The sequence below is a fragment of the Dipteris shenzhenensis genome, chromosome 14 (assembly GCF_047967505.1).
Source record: "Dipteris shenzhenensis isolate YYH24624 ecotype China chromosome 14, Dip_SZ_1.0, whole genome shotgun sequence".
Lineage (NCBI taxonomy): Eukaryota > Viridiplantae > Streptophyta > Polypodiopsida > Gleicheniales > Dipteridaceae > Dipteris > Dipteris shenzhenensis.
The window spans coordinates 6,703,046-6,716,624 of record NC_141609.1 but is presented as its reverse complement, the minus strand read 5'-3'; the positions used below and the strand labels follow the sequence as shown (position 1 = coordinate 6,716,624).

General features: G+C 43.8%; 1 protein-coding gene across 2 annotated transcripts in view; it reads left to right on the top strand.

The window, feature by feature from the left end:
* The window catches only part of LOC147894125 (ARM repeat superfamily protein), a 136,046-nt gene that overhangs the window by 66,817 nt on the left and 55,650 nt on the right, over positions 1 to 13,579 (top strand). For both annotated transcript variants that reach the window (XM_087384634.1, XM_087384633.1), the window contains exons 7-13: positions 3,236 to 3,457; positions 3,608 to 3,674; positions 4,016 to 4,412; positions 4,524 to 4,671; positions 5,130 to 5,302; positions 5,631 to 5,730; positions 11,808 to 11,882. In XM_087384634.1, the coding sequence (XP_087240760.1) occupies positions 3,236 to 3,457; positions 3,608 to 3,674; positions 4,016 to 4,412; positions 4,524 to 4,671; positions 5,130 to 5,302; positions 5,631 to 5,730; positions 11,808 to 11,882 (1,182 nt within the window). The remainder of the gene's footprint in view (positions 1 to 3,235; positions 3,458 to 3,607; positions 3,675 to 4,015; positions 4,413 to 4,523; positions 4,672 to 5,129; positions 5,303 to 5,630; positions 5,731 to 11,807; positions 11,883 to 13,579) is intronic.

Here is a 13,579-nt window from a genome sequence, read left to right as displayed (position 1 = left end):
CTGTCCCAATGAAGCAGCCAGGCCAGGCAATTCTTCATGCATATAGTCCGGGAAGTTAACAACCTCAACCCATACAGGACAATGATGACGTATAAGACTTTGGTAGTCCTTGTTTGGGGACCAAGGCATGGCATGTACCATCTGCTTCCCGTAAAAAAGGGGAGAAAGCTCAAGGAGCCTCTGCTTGCACAAAGCATCTGATAAATGCACCTCATAAAATCCTCTGGAGGCAAAGTAGACACCCTCAACAAAACATCCTCCAAGGATAGACTTGATCCATTGCGCAACATCATTGGCGGCTGGAATTCTTCCTGGAAAGAAAATAATTACCGCAGTTTGAGATAGCTTTCTGAGAGGATTCACAAGGGAGGGCAATTTCAATTTGTATGTGATCTCCGGAACTGGTTTGCCCCATTCCTGTCGTGACTGCTGAAAGTCATCCTTAAGTGTATCAAACACATATTGAGCCTCCATGGTAAGCTCATCATCTTGTGAAGCAGGCTGAGAAGGACGACGCTTAGCATCTGTAGTTCTTTCTTTTCTAGCATATGTACAGACATCGGGACCTGAAGCCATGATTGAGGTATGGCAAGGCAAGAGAGAAAAAGAGTGAAAGACAAAGCAAACAGAGAAAACGAACGGAGAGGCACAGGGAGAAAATGCAGATCAGTACGACAGAGGCTGCACAGAGGGGCTGTACGGAAGGGATAAGCTGTACGGAAAGACCTGTACGGAAGGACCTGTACGGATAGTCTGTAGGAAACAACGGGAGGAAATGTACGGAAGTTACTGTGTGCGGACGAAGACTGGCTGTACGGGAAAAGCTGTACGGAGGAACCTGTACGGAAAGTGGGAAAAGAAATACAGGGATTCTGTACGGACAGATGGTGCTCGCAAAAAAGTACGGAATTGTACGCGAAGGAGCAGGGTGGTACGGGGAGGCTGGGTGTACGGAAGATGGCGACGTCGTACAACAGGGCTGACAAGGACGTACAGTACGTACGAAAAGACAACGGGGTGTACGGGCCTGCACGCCGGGGGAGTCCGTATGACGATCGTATGGACGTACGGACGGAGGGGGAGAATCCTAGGGGGTACCTTCGTCTCACCGTCGCTCACCGTCTCTCACCGTCGCTCACCTCTCTCTTTCACACACACGCACACACACACACCAGACGCGCACACACACACACACACAGATTCAACTACCCGATTAGTAACACACTTTTTTTTTTTTGGGTAAAATCCAGTGTATTCCCGATTAGTAACACACACACACACACACACACACACACACACACACACACATTTTGGGGGGGGGGTTGAAATTCATATTTGTTTATATTACAAGAAGCAGTTCCCAAGGAGAGAACTTGCCATTACAAAAGATCAGAAGATATCAATATAGGACAAGTAGATAGAGGAATCCATATGATGAGCATTGAGGCAATCCTTCTCGTAAAAGGATTGTCTTAGTGACATTTGGGAATAGGAAAACTTGGAAAGAAAGAAAGAAAGAAAGTTTATTGAAGTCTGCTAAAGACCGATGGGTCTATGAGACTGAAGAAAAACCTGATACAATGAGAAAAGGGGTGGAGCTACTAAGTGAGCATCCTAACCCATGCTAAAAAACTGTATGTAGACATAGTCAGTGATATCATAGTACATGTCCACCATAGACCGAAGCAGCCATCCTGGCATCATCATCCTAATGTGGAGACACAGTCTACTGATCCAATACAATACAATATAGAACATCAAGATACACCCCACGATAGATAGGCAGTGCAAGCAAGAAGCCAGTAATGGACCGTTGTCTACTATCTGGAGGAGTAACCTCTCGTGCCCTCCTGGCTGCTACCCTGACGAGCGCCACTGTAACTCCGGTTGGCTGCACCCTAGGCCTGAAGAGAGAGATGTCAGTGAGTGTGATATGTGAGTCTATCTCTCCCTAATCTGTCGCGTCTCGGTCTCAGGTTTTTGCCTCTCCTGCTTACCGTGGCATCAACCTGCTTTGCCTGGAAGAACTCTGTGATTGTACTTTGGGATGGGCTGGGCACGGTCCCCTACTCCTATCTCCTCTATCCGATGAGACGATCTCTAAGTCGGACCGCCTCATGGATAAAAGCTACCAAGCATCTCTGGTCTAGGTCTAGGAGTATGGACTCTGGAGAGGCCCTCGAACCCGTCTTTGAAAAGGCATTGGTATCGCCCACGAATCTCATAATAGACTGGGCAACGGAAAAGACTATGATTTCTGTCCTTGGAGAAAGTTGAGTCTCCAAAGACTATGATTTCTGTCCTTCCGTAGAGTCCAGAGGCCCCAATATTGATCCCATGCGAAGAGAAAACACACACACGCGCGCACACACACACAAAACCAACTTTGAAATCTAAGTACAATATTAAGTTTTGGCTTTTATGTGGGTTAATCTTGATGGGGACTCTATGAGGAGGGATTGCGAGCACAATCATGCACTAGAGCTTGCTCCTGGGTGGAGGTGCTTTCTAATTTTTAAGCAGCATTTGAGGTTAAGTGCTCGAGCAAAGAGTTGTACAAGGAGGACAAAGATGCGGATGTGACAGTAGAGATGCTGATGACAAGGATAAGGCATGAGAGTGCTGCAGCAAGCGTTAAGCCCAAGACTACAATGACCATTTCTTACTAGTGTAGGCCTTAGACTCTAGAGTCTAAATGGCTAGCCTCGATGTTTTCATGTGCTTACCACAATGTAGATTTTGGAATTTGGATGTAGGGTGTGACCATTTGAAATTTGGGCCTTGGTTCCTCTAAAACAAAAGCAAACAGTGCTGCCAATGTTGGAAACATCTGTTCAGACGTGTGAAACAGGGCCCAAAGGTTGGGAAAAATGGCTCAACTACATGCCAAATATAAAAAAAAAATAAAAAAAATAAATGCATAAATAAAAGTAATGTTCGTGACACGGTGACTATCACCAGAAAGCTTGAAATATTGTACTTTTAGCTTTCCAGAATATGAATAGGAATATGAATCCATTGGGTGGGAAACCTACACCACCTCTATCAAAGATTCATTCCCCGTTTGCATGTATGGAACTGAAGTAAGAAAACTACGATTAATTTGGCCCCTTTTTTGGAAATCTAAAGGAACAATGATTTGGAAATCCAGCCTTAAAAATATATAAATGCACAAGAACAAACAAACAAGTAATGTATCTTTGTATGTAAGCTTGCTGCTGCAAACTGGATGCAGATTACATCCCAACTTTTTGATTATACATGGCATCATTGGCGCAATGATACTCAAAGTCTGTTAAAGAGTTTTTCAAGTTTCTCACCAAATCCAGAAAGCGGACTTCTCTCTCTTGGAGACAAACAAGTGTTGCAACTGACATGTGAGCGCTGGCTCCTTTGCCTGAAGGTATTGAGTCGGATGCTCAGGTTTGGGTTCCAAAGTGATGCAAAGTCTGTTCAGGTATGGGTCCTCGAATCTTCTCTCCTGACATGAGCATCTTGATAACCAAACCTTTCTTAGTATTTCATCTGGCCTTTGGTGAACTGTACACAGTCTTCCCTTAGTTTGGTCTCTCCTTTGTTTTCAATGAATTGGCTGTTTTCCATGCAGGAGGTCCCCGCTGTCAAGCAAGTTTGTCCTCCTTTCCTTCAACAAATACAAATTTTCATGGGATATAGTGAGTAAAGCGCTATTTTTCTGGTTATTGCTTGACATCAATGCTTTCAGTGTTAGTTGTGCTACTTGGTTGTTTGAGCTTGTCCACTATTCCACAGTCTGATCTATTTAGAGCTTCATGTGCCAGTACATGTAGATATGTTTTGATGCTGGATTGATTGTTTTTTGAATATCTTAAAGATTTTGTTGACATCTCGTTTATGTATATGTATATGCATATGCATCCTAAACCTGACAGGGATTTCTTTCGTTTTCCTTGAAAGATTGATGTATCGTTGGGTTGTGGAATTAAGCCCCATTTTTCACTGTACTTTCCCTTTGTTTACTGCTTTTTTCATGCAGGATCTGGTCTACCTCAAGGCCATCCCTTCCGAAGCTTTTTCGAGAAGGCATGCTTGAAGCTACTGAAAACTCTAGTAGAAGTGCAGATGACACATCCTTATACGTTTAGCGACAGGACTGTTCTCCCTCCTATGTTGAATTTCTGTTATCAGATGGTCACAGAGCCAGAAATTCATGGAGATCCTTTTGAGCATTTTTTGATACAATGTATGATATTCATTCAGACAGTCATTCAGTGTAAAGAGTACAAAACGACAGCTATAGGACGGGTGCTAGGCCAAACGACTGCTACCATTGAAGAAGCAAAGGAGAATCTGGCCAAAGAGGCTGAAGGGATTCTGAAGTCTGTTCTTGATAACAAACGTCCGTTACTGCTCTGCGACATTTTAGTTCGGAGGTAGGTTATTCTATTCTGAGTGCAGTATTTGTTGTCATTTTTAGTCACAGTTATTATCTGAGGAATTATTATAATGCTGAATGGCCTAAGTTGGTTGACTTCAATTATCAGATATTTCATACTTACTGCTAGTGACCTCGAGGACTGGGCACAAGATCCGGAAAATTTTCATCATGAACAGGACATGGTCCAATGGAAAGATAAGTTGAGGCCTTGCGCGGAGTCGTTATACCTTACTCTTTTTGAGAGCTACCGTGAGGTAATATTACAGGGCATGTAACCGCAATGTGCTTTCTTCTCTCTTCATGTGATGTCCCTGCATGTGTTAGTAATTGAACAGGACATGGTCAAATGGTAAGATAAGTTAAGTTGAGGGTTGAGGCCTTGCACGGAGTCATTATACTTTTCTCCTTTTAGAAAGCTACCGTGAGGTAATTTTAAAGGACGTGCAACCACAATATACTTTCTTCTCCCTTAGGAGAATGTTGAATTTATGTTTTCTTTGATAGTCCTATCTGTTGCATGTGCCTCCTGACACTGCTATATATTTCGGAGGAGTGTGGTGTCCCTGCATGTGTTAGTAGTCGATGCAAACCAGGTTTCCAGAAAGAGATTTTGTGAGTCTGGAAGTCCAAATACTTGTAACTAATTTGTGACCACAGGAAGACCTGTAATTAAAAGTTCCTATTTTACCTCATGGAGCTATCTTGGGTGCAGATATTGGCTCCACTTGTTGTCCAGATATTGAAACAGGCATCTGATGACTGCCCACCAGTAGCCCCAGACTCAGATGTTGAAATTACTGAAAAATTGCTTTTGAAGGAAGCTGCTTACAATGCTGTTGGGGTTGCAAACTATGATCTGTATGATTCCATCAATTTTGAATCTTGGTATGGTTTCATGTTGCCTGTGGAATTAGACCGTCCTTCCAAGAAGAATCACTATTAAGAAACCATCTAGCTTTTGTATTTAAGTTCTGGTATCAGATGAAGTTTAAAGAGATCATTGAGCTTTTAGCTCATTTGAGGGCTGAAAGAAAATGTTTTTTGTTTTTTCCTATGTGTACTTTTTTGGGGTCATCCAGGGTTCCTTTTATATGCTGAATTATCAAACTTGTTTCAAATGTGTCTTTTACATGCTGTTTTTATCAACTTGTTTCAAATCTTTGCTACCTTTCAGCACTAAGCAGGACTTTGTCTTTTTTTACATTTCAATCAGGTATGAGGGTTCTCTTGCACAAGACCTCAATAACAGACAGCCAAACGGTCGCATTCTTCGGCGTCGTGTGGCATGGCTGTTGGGCCAGTGGGTAAGCAAGGTATAAAATGCTTATTTATCAAAGTGCCTGCCAGGCTGTTTGAGAAATGGTTCACCTTTCAAATTGGCACTAGTTATATTGTCCAATTGGCTTTGTTTGATAACACTCTTTTTTTTTTTTTTGGTGGGCGAGATGAGAGAGGGAGAGGAACAGAGTTTGCAGCCTCTATCTTGTTCACTTGGGCAGGATTGCCGGAATGACTAAACCTGTAGAAGAACTTGTCTCTCAGACAGGGATGGCTATTCTAGTATAGCTACTAGAACTGAGCAACATTTGAACTACTAGTAATACTCTCATTTGCGAATGTGTTGTAGGATTAGTCTTGATTGTTTTGTCTGAAATTCCTTGTAATTTTTTTCCCCTTCTCGTGGGAATGTAAGGTTGCAGGATGGAGACCACAGAGAGTTATTCTCTGTGACGGGTGGCCTGTAATACAGGAGGGCCAGAAGGGAGGGATTTTGTTGGACTTGGTGGGCATTTTACTTTTGAGAACTTTTTCATGAGGATGGCTCTTTACCTTGGATGGACTGCTTCCTTTTAGGCTGCCCTCCTGTATCTTGTTCCATCTGAAATATTTCTGTGCTCGATTCTTTAAGGGTTGACTTGGATAATTTTAGTTTGACATTGCTGTGGAGTATGTGTAGGGTGGTTTTCTGCTCCCTGAGGTATAAGCACACTGCAGATCCTTGCAATTATCCAGCTATGTGTGCATGCCTTTTTGTCTTCTTAGCTCCTATGGTAGTGCATTTGCAACAATCCTGCTTGAGGCTAGTTATAATTTTGCAGTGAGAAGCCCAATCAAGTTGATGGCGGGTATGATCATTGGGAGGTTTCGGTTCTGATTAGTTCTGCGCAACAGTCCAAGTGGCATGACCATGCCTTACCAATCGTCTTCAACCCCAGCCCCCCGAAATGCTGACAGGCCCAACTCATGCAGGGGGAGTACAAGTGTCAGCAAAGGGATCCTTCTCCATGTCAGCTTGTTGGAGCTCAGGAAGCCCTGCTCAAAACCCAGCTTTCTCTAGCCCATCGGCCCTTTGACAGCGAAAGGGAAAAGTAAGCTAGGTTTCTTTCAGGTGACCTTGCCCAATTTCATGGTTCCTCCCTGTCATACGAGACGTAGCAGGACCCAACAACTCAGGTGGAGATCCTGCAACTGTGTGCAACCTGCAGACTGGCCCTGATACCCTCTCACAAATACCTGGTTCAAGCGATTCCAAAACTGGCCCAAACCAGGAAGGTGGAGCTAACTCTGGCAGAGGGTGGAGCAGCTACGTATTATAAAAAAGTAAGTCAATCATTCCTGTGATCGATGAGACCGAATCAGTCTCCTGGTTAGTCTCTCATGCAGTCATCAGCTTCATGCATGGCCCCCAACCCCCTGCTGCTGTATTGGAAAATTGGGTCATGGTGAACTGGATCAAGAAAGGGTCTCAGGAGCCACTGTTTGTACTATGTAGACCATTCAGGACAGTTTGTAGACCATGCGGGACCAACCGCTCTATCTTGAGAGATGGTCATGGGTCTTTGACCGTGACACTACTAAAGTGCCTGTGTGGGTCGAAGTACCAGACTTTCCCTTAGCAAATGAGATGTTCAGGTCTAGGGGCCATGCTAACGTCACAAAACGAGCAGTTCATTAATCCTGGAGCACACTCCCAAGTCTTTGTGTTTCTGGATTCAGCAGAGGAGCTCCCGAATCATGATTCAGTTCAACTCAGCTGCGAGTCCAAGGATGCCACCCCTTATCTATAGAAAGTTGCCCAACTCATGCTTCCTGTGTGGCCAAGCAGTTAGAAACTGTGCACTTAAAAACAAGTTAAGCCTTAAATGTAACAGTTAGCGATTTGAGAAACATTTAGCCTTCCAACTCAGGTCTGGAAACCTGTCAAACAGGTGCTTAGGTCTCCTTCCCCTTCTCTCTCTCTCTATATATATGTGTGTGTGTGTGTGTACAGTGTGTGTATGACATATATATACTTCTCTCATCACCGGCTATGCACCAGCCAGGGGGACATGACATACGGAGGATTCCGCTCCGCTCCAGTCCTTTTCTTTTCATTGTTACATCCAGATGTATTTGATTATGTAGCAACTTTTTGATTAGTGCGAGCCTTTGTCATGGCTGAGTCAGCCCTTCATCTCCGGAGTGTTGATAGCAAATAAATATGACGACCTTCGTATGAATGAATGCTCAAGTATGTGAGGGTGTGTGGATCTGTATGTGTGATAGCATATGTTTATACTATGGTCTACACCCATTGTTGGGTGCTGATGACGTTGGTGGGATGCCATAGCAGCTTTTCCTTGCTATGTGTGATTGAGTTATGGTTTTCAGCCTTGTGACTGTCATGAGATTGAAACTGCACACTGTCTTGTGTTTTTAAAGGTTGTTCTTGGATTCATCTAGATAAATGCTCTCGCCCTCAGTGACATGTAAATTTCACCTTGTGAAGTTTTCTTTCATGTTGCAGCTTGCTGATATTGTGATAAATTCTTTCTGTCTTAAGTGGTGCGTTGCCCTGTCTGCTAGTTTGTGTAAGCCTTTTTTGAGTAGAAATGATTTTTGGGAGAGACTAAAATGAAACTATATAGTCTTCACAAGCAGTCGTAGCTTGAATGAGTTAAATGAAGAGAATCCGGACTGCTTTTTGATTAGCTTTCTCCTTTAGTGCCAACCTTTGTCACAGCTGAGTCTATGGTCTACACCCACTGTTGTGCGTGTGGATGCTCAAGTGTGTGGATATATATGTGTGAGAGCGTAAGTCATTTGTTCAATGTTGTGAGAGTTCTCAGAGTAGGATTTTATGAGCTGCTAAGACTTTATCATGTTGGACAATGTATGGATAGGTAGGAGAAGAAATGGAAGCACTGTAAAACACTTAGAGTAGAGTAAAAAGAAATCTAACAAGTTGAACTCAAGGAATTAAATGTAATGGTTGAAAGGATCCGAGCAGGGATGATAGGTTTTGACCCGCAGCCTCTTGAATCTATTTTATTCATCATCTAGTAGGTCTGCTGCGTAGAATGCACCCATGTACATGTACAAGTGAATCTATCGTGCCTAAGCAGCTAGTCAGGGGCGTGTGGGCCAATCAATACCTTATACATAGCAAGGTGGAATTGCAATGGGATCTTATGGTTATGATTAGGCAACTTTGCTGAGGCTTTCAAGAGAAGAACATCGTTTATGTGGAGACACACCGAATCCTGGGGAGGGACATCCCGGCAGTACATGGGTGTAGGAAAGACCTGTACGTCCACAGAATACTCAGCTCAAGAGGCCTGGCTATTTTGATTTCACAATTAATTTAAGCCATACACCACAATGATAAGCAGAGATGAACATGGATACTAAATCATAAATGTAGGTGTGGATTAGGTGACCTTTGAGACATTAGATTATGGAGCTTGCTACCTCTTGCGCAAAACATCAGATGATGCAAAGGGTGCTCCACTTGTGGAAGCATTGCCTTTTATGAAATTATACCTGAATATATAGCTATTGGGATTGTCATGGTCACCTCCCAACCTTTAGCCCCATATGAGGAGGACATGGGGGAGGCCGTGGAGGGCTGCCACATGGGCAGCGCCCAGGCTGCCATGTGGGCAGCAAGAACAGGGTACTGTTGGAGAGAAGCTTTAGAAAGTGAAATTCTGCCTAAAATACCTTGAGAGCATGAGTGGATTTTGCTAAGATCATGTGTGAGCCCGGATCTGCTGAAACAGTAGTAAACGTAGGGATGCAATGAATGTATGTAGGGGCCATACACTAGAAGTAGAAGCAAACACAACTCGTTCTTTAGTGCATGTAGGTGACATGTGGCCTTTTCAAATAGAATATACTTCCACCATTGTCTGATGGATGCCTTGTGGCTGACAGTAGATGCCTTTGACTAAAGGTGGCAGTACTGCCACTTTTCTAGTGTGCATACACAAGTATTTGAAGTGTCTGAAGGGCATGCAAGCTCCCCATCCATTTAGCAACTCTAGAAGGATGTGGAGATTCCAAAAGGATTAGTCATGGCCCTCTGGACACATTTTATTTTTATGTGATCACAAGTGCAATTTAGAAGCATTACTTTCTTTCTTTTTTTTCCTATTTCCTCTCCTTTCCACAGCAGACATATCTGGCCACCTTTAACCATGAGGAAGCTAGGTACAGCGAGCGCTTACTCAGATTGCGGAGATAGGGACATGACACATAGACAGACTCATCTCAGAGTATGATTACGGAGTTCTTCCAGCCAGATCACACAGACCACCTGACCACGGGTGGTCGCCGAGGTAGAAATCCAAAGCCAGCGACACCACACACTTGACAGAGGATGGACGCATAGATCATGCCTGGAGACATCCCATCCATGTTCAGGAATGGGGGACGACCGCTAGGAGTTACAGTGGCCCTTGTTAGACGCAGAGCCATCACTAGGAGGCCACGACGGACCACATCCATGGATAGCCATCCATAGATCATGCTTGGAGACATCTCATCCATGTTCAGGAATGGGGGATGACCGATAGGAGTTACAGTGGCCCTTGTTAGACGCAGAGCCATCACCAGGAGGCCACGACGGACCACATCCATAGATAGCCCCAACGTCGGGGTAAGAACTATGTGGATGACATAGTTCTCTTACTCGTAACTCCCTCTACTACAGCTATTATTGTGACTAGGTGGTCTACCATTGCGTGTTTAGGCCTGAAGCTCGATTGGGATGGTGCTCTTATTCTGCCCATTTACTGATGTTCTATTAAAAAATAGTGCATAGTTCTCTTTGCAAAAGACAAAAGAAGCTACAGAAACACTTGCATGCATTAAGCGAATTCCGGAAACACTCACGGATGCAAGTCAACATTGCAAAGACAAAGGTCATGGTAATGAACTCGAAACAAGCAAGTATCCTTTACTTTTGAAGAGGAAATTCTACAAGCAGTCACATCATATAAGAATCTGGGGCTTGAGTTTGAGAACAACTACAAGTCGAATGGATGTGTGGAAAAAAGAGTAAGGGAGGTCTGAAAGCATTATACAGTTTCCAAAACAAAAACTGAAATCACACTATGGAACAGTGAAATGTGGACATTTTGTATACCATGCTTGTACAAATAGTGGTTCTCTATGGCTGCCAAGCCTAGGCACCCGGACTCTCTAGAGCATATTGCAAAAGAATAGATATAATACACAAAAGATTTCTGTTAGGAGAGTTGGGGATCAAAGTGCAAACCCTCTATCCCATCTTGCTAGAGCGGAGATAGGAATGATACGTTTGGATGTGCCAATACATGACATCCTTAGCAAGTATCCTTTACTTTTGAAGGGGAAATTCTACAAGCAGTCACATCATACAAGAATCTGGGGCTTGAGTTTGAGAACAACTACAAGTTGAATGGATGCGTGGGAAAAAGAGTAATGGAGGTCTGAAAGCTTTATACAGTTCCAAAAAAACAAATGCAAGAAATCACATCTTGGAACAGGGAAATGTGGACATTGTTGTATACCATGCTTGTACAAATAGTGGTTCTCTATGGCTGCCAAGCCTAGGCACCCAGACTCTCTAGATCATATTGCAAAAGAAAAGAAATTATACACAAAAGATTTCTATTAGGAGAGTTTGGTGTCAAAGTGCAAACCCCCTATCCCATCTTACTTGAGCGGAGATAGGAATAATACCTTGGAAGGAGAAGCATTGTGCCAATACATGACATCCTTAGCAAGTTAGCTAAGATAAATGCAGTAGAGTCCTGTACAAAACTATAGAGGCAACGAAAAACAAGGGATGGCAGAGAGAAGGTATTAAATGGATGGAGCTGTGGGGAATAAATGCAGTGAATATCCCATTTCATTGGAAATTTCAGTCTTTGATTTTTACATTTCGTTTAGAAAACTGATGCCGAAAAGTGAGAAAATCAACAACGCCTTCATGCTTTTCTAGATGCCCTTCTATCTCATAATATATCCAATGTAATGAGTGTGTGGCAGTCAAACTCGCTAGTCTATGGTTATTTGTACTATATTATTTTTACTGTTGCGGCAATTGTGTATTCATCTATGGTTATTTGTGCTTGGGAAACAGATAGCGGGGGATATCAGACAGCCAGTCTATATGGCTCTACTTGGTCTCCTTGGAGACGGTGACCTGGCTGTTCAAGTAAGTAAAATGTCGCTATTTGAGTCTCATATTTTAGCCTCAGTGATATGTCTTTTGTTCTGTTCAATCTATGTATCTCTCTGTGTATGTGTGTGTGTGTGTGTGTTTTCACAAAAAAAAGTGTGTGCACGCGTGCATGTGTAAGACGCCCATTGGCAGCTGGCTGGATGAGCTTATCTTGACCTTGCTCTAGAATGTGGGCTTACAAAAAATGTGCGATGAGTAGTTCCTTTCTTATCTTTTCAATCCTCAAGATTTTCATGAGAAATTTGAGAACAGCTGTAAGATTGGGCTTAGTAGGGCTCCATCTGATCTATTTATTTAGAATCTTAGAATATTCATGTAGGTCGGATTACATTGCTTTGACTTGTGTTATTGAATATCCGTTATAAGTTTATGACTTTTGTGAATTGACATAAGCTGCTCGCATGGATAAGAAACTATGCTTTCTTATCCCTATGATAGCCTAAGGTTGTCCTTACTTTGAACGTTATACATAAGTTTGTTTGCCTTGGAATTTCAAACAGGTCATGGTCACCTTCTTGGCCGAAACACTAAAGAAGGCCACATTTTAAGCCATAACACATCTTAAACATGGCATCTAGTGGTCTTAGCAACTGCCTGTTGTGCCTAGCTGCTGCCTTCCCCGCCTTCCTAGCTGCCTCGCACAGCTTCCTTCTCACCCGCTCTACTTTGTACAGCCTCTCCCACCCCTGCGGCTGCTGCTCTACCACCCACAGCTGCTCTTCTTCTCCCTTGTAGCAGCCTTGCTCCACCGGCACCCTCCTGTCGCAAATCCTCTACGCGGGCGACACAAATACGACCCCGTTCCGGTTGTCATCTTGAGTTTTGACGCCGCATATACTGTTACTTTATGAAGAGCAGCTCTTGGACGAAGTTGGGTCCTGACGACAAGTGTCGCTTTATACTTATCCAAGGTCCCATCGTAACCTATAAAGATGCACGTCTTCCTCCTCGGATATAACTTTGCTCTACTTGCTTTGTTCACATGTACATAAGCGTCAAAACCGAAAACCCTTAAAATGAGAAATAAGAAAACTCTCTACTTATGCAAAGATAAGAAAACCTGATTGTGCAAGAACCTCCTCTTCATCCACTTCCTTTGTAGGTCTCTCCTATCCTACAATTGCTATGGCTCTCCTGCAGCTACTCCTCCCTTCCCCGTAACTAGCCCTTAGTCCCCTCCCTCCCTCCCTACCTCTCTCTCTCTCTCTACTACTACGAGAGAGAGAGACACTACTGCGACGGATTAGAGAGCAGCAGGATGCGACCACCACATCATAGGACACTGAGGTGGATCGAGCGCAGAGGCAGGTCACTGACTTCTATGCATTTGAGTCAGCTCTAGGGCACTCGGGAGTAGAGGAGGAGGAGGAGCTAGCTGACATGAGAGATAGATGGGTCAGTAGAGGGAGTCGACACGACACCACTACTGGACGAGGGACACGGGGATCTCACATGCGACAGGAGACCAGAGTACACGCGATTGAGGTTCAACCTATCTCATCTCTCCTCAGAGGCGACCGACAGAGACGTGGCATTACACTTGACATAGCCCATCGGATCCAGAGATCGAGGAGACCACGCCCCCCACCACAGCGCTAGACAGCTCGACAGATGCAGATACGTGAGCTCTTTATGTCACACCAGAGAGCTATCACGGAGCCTGGATACAT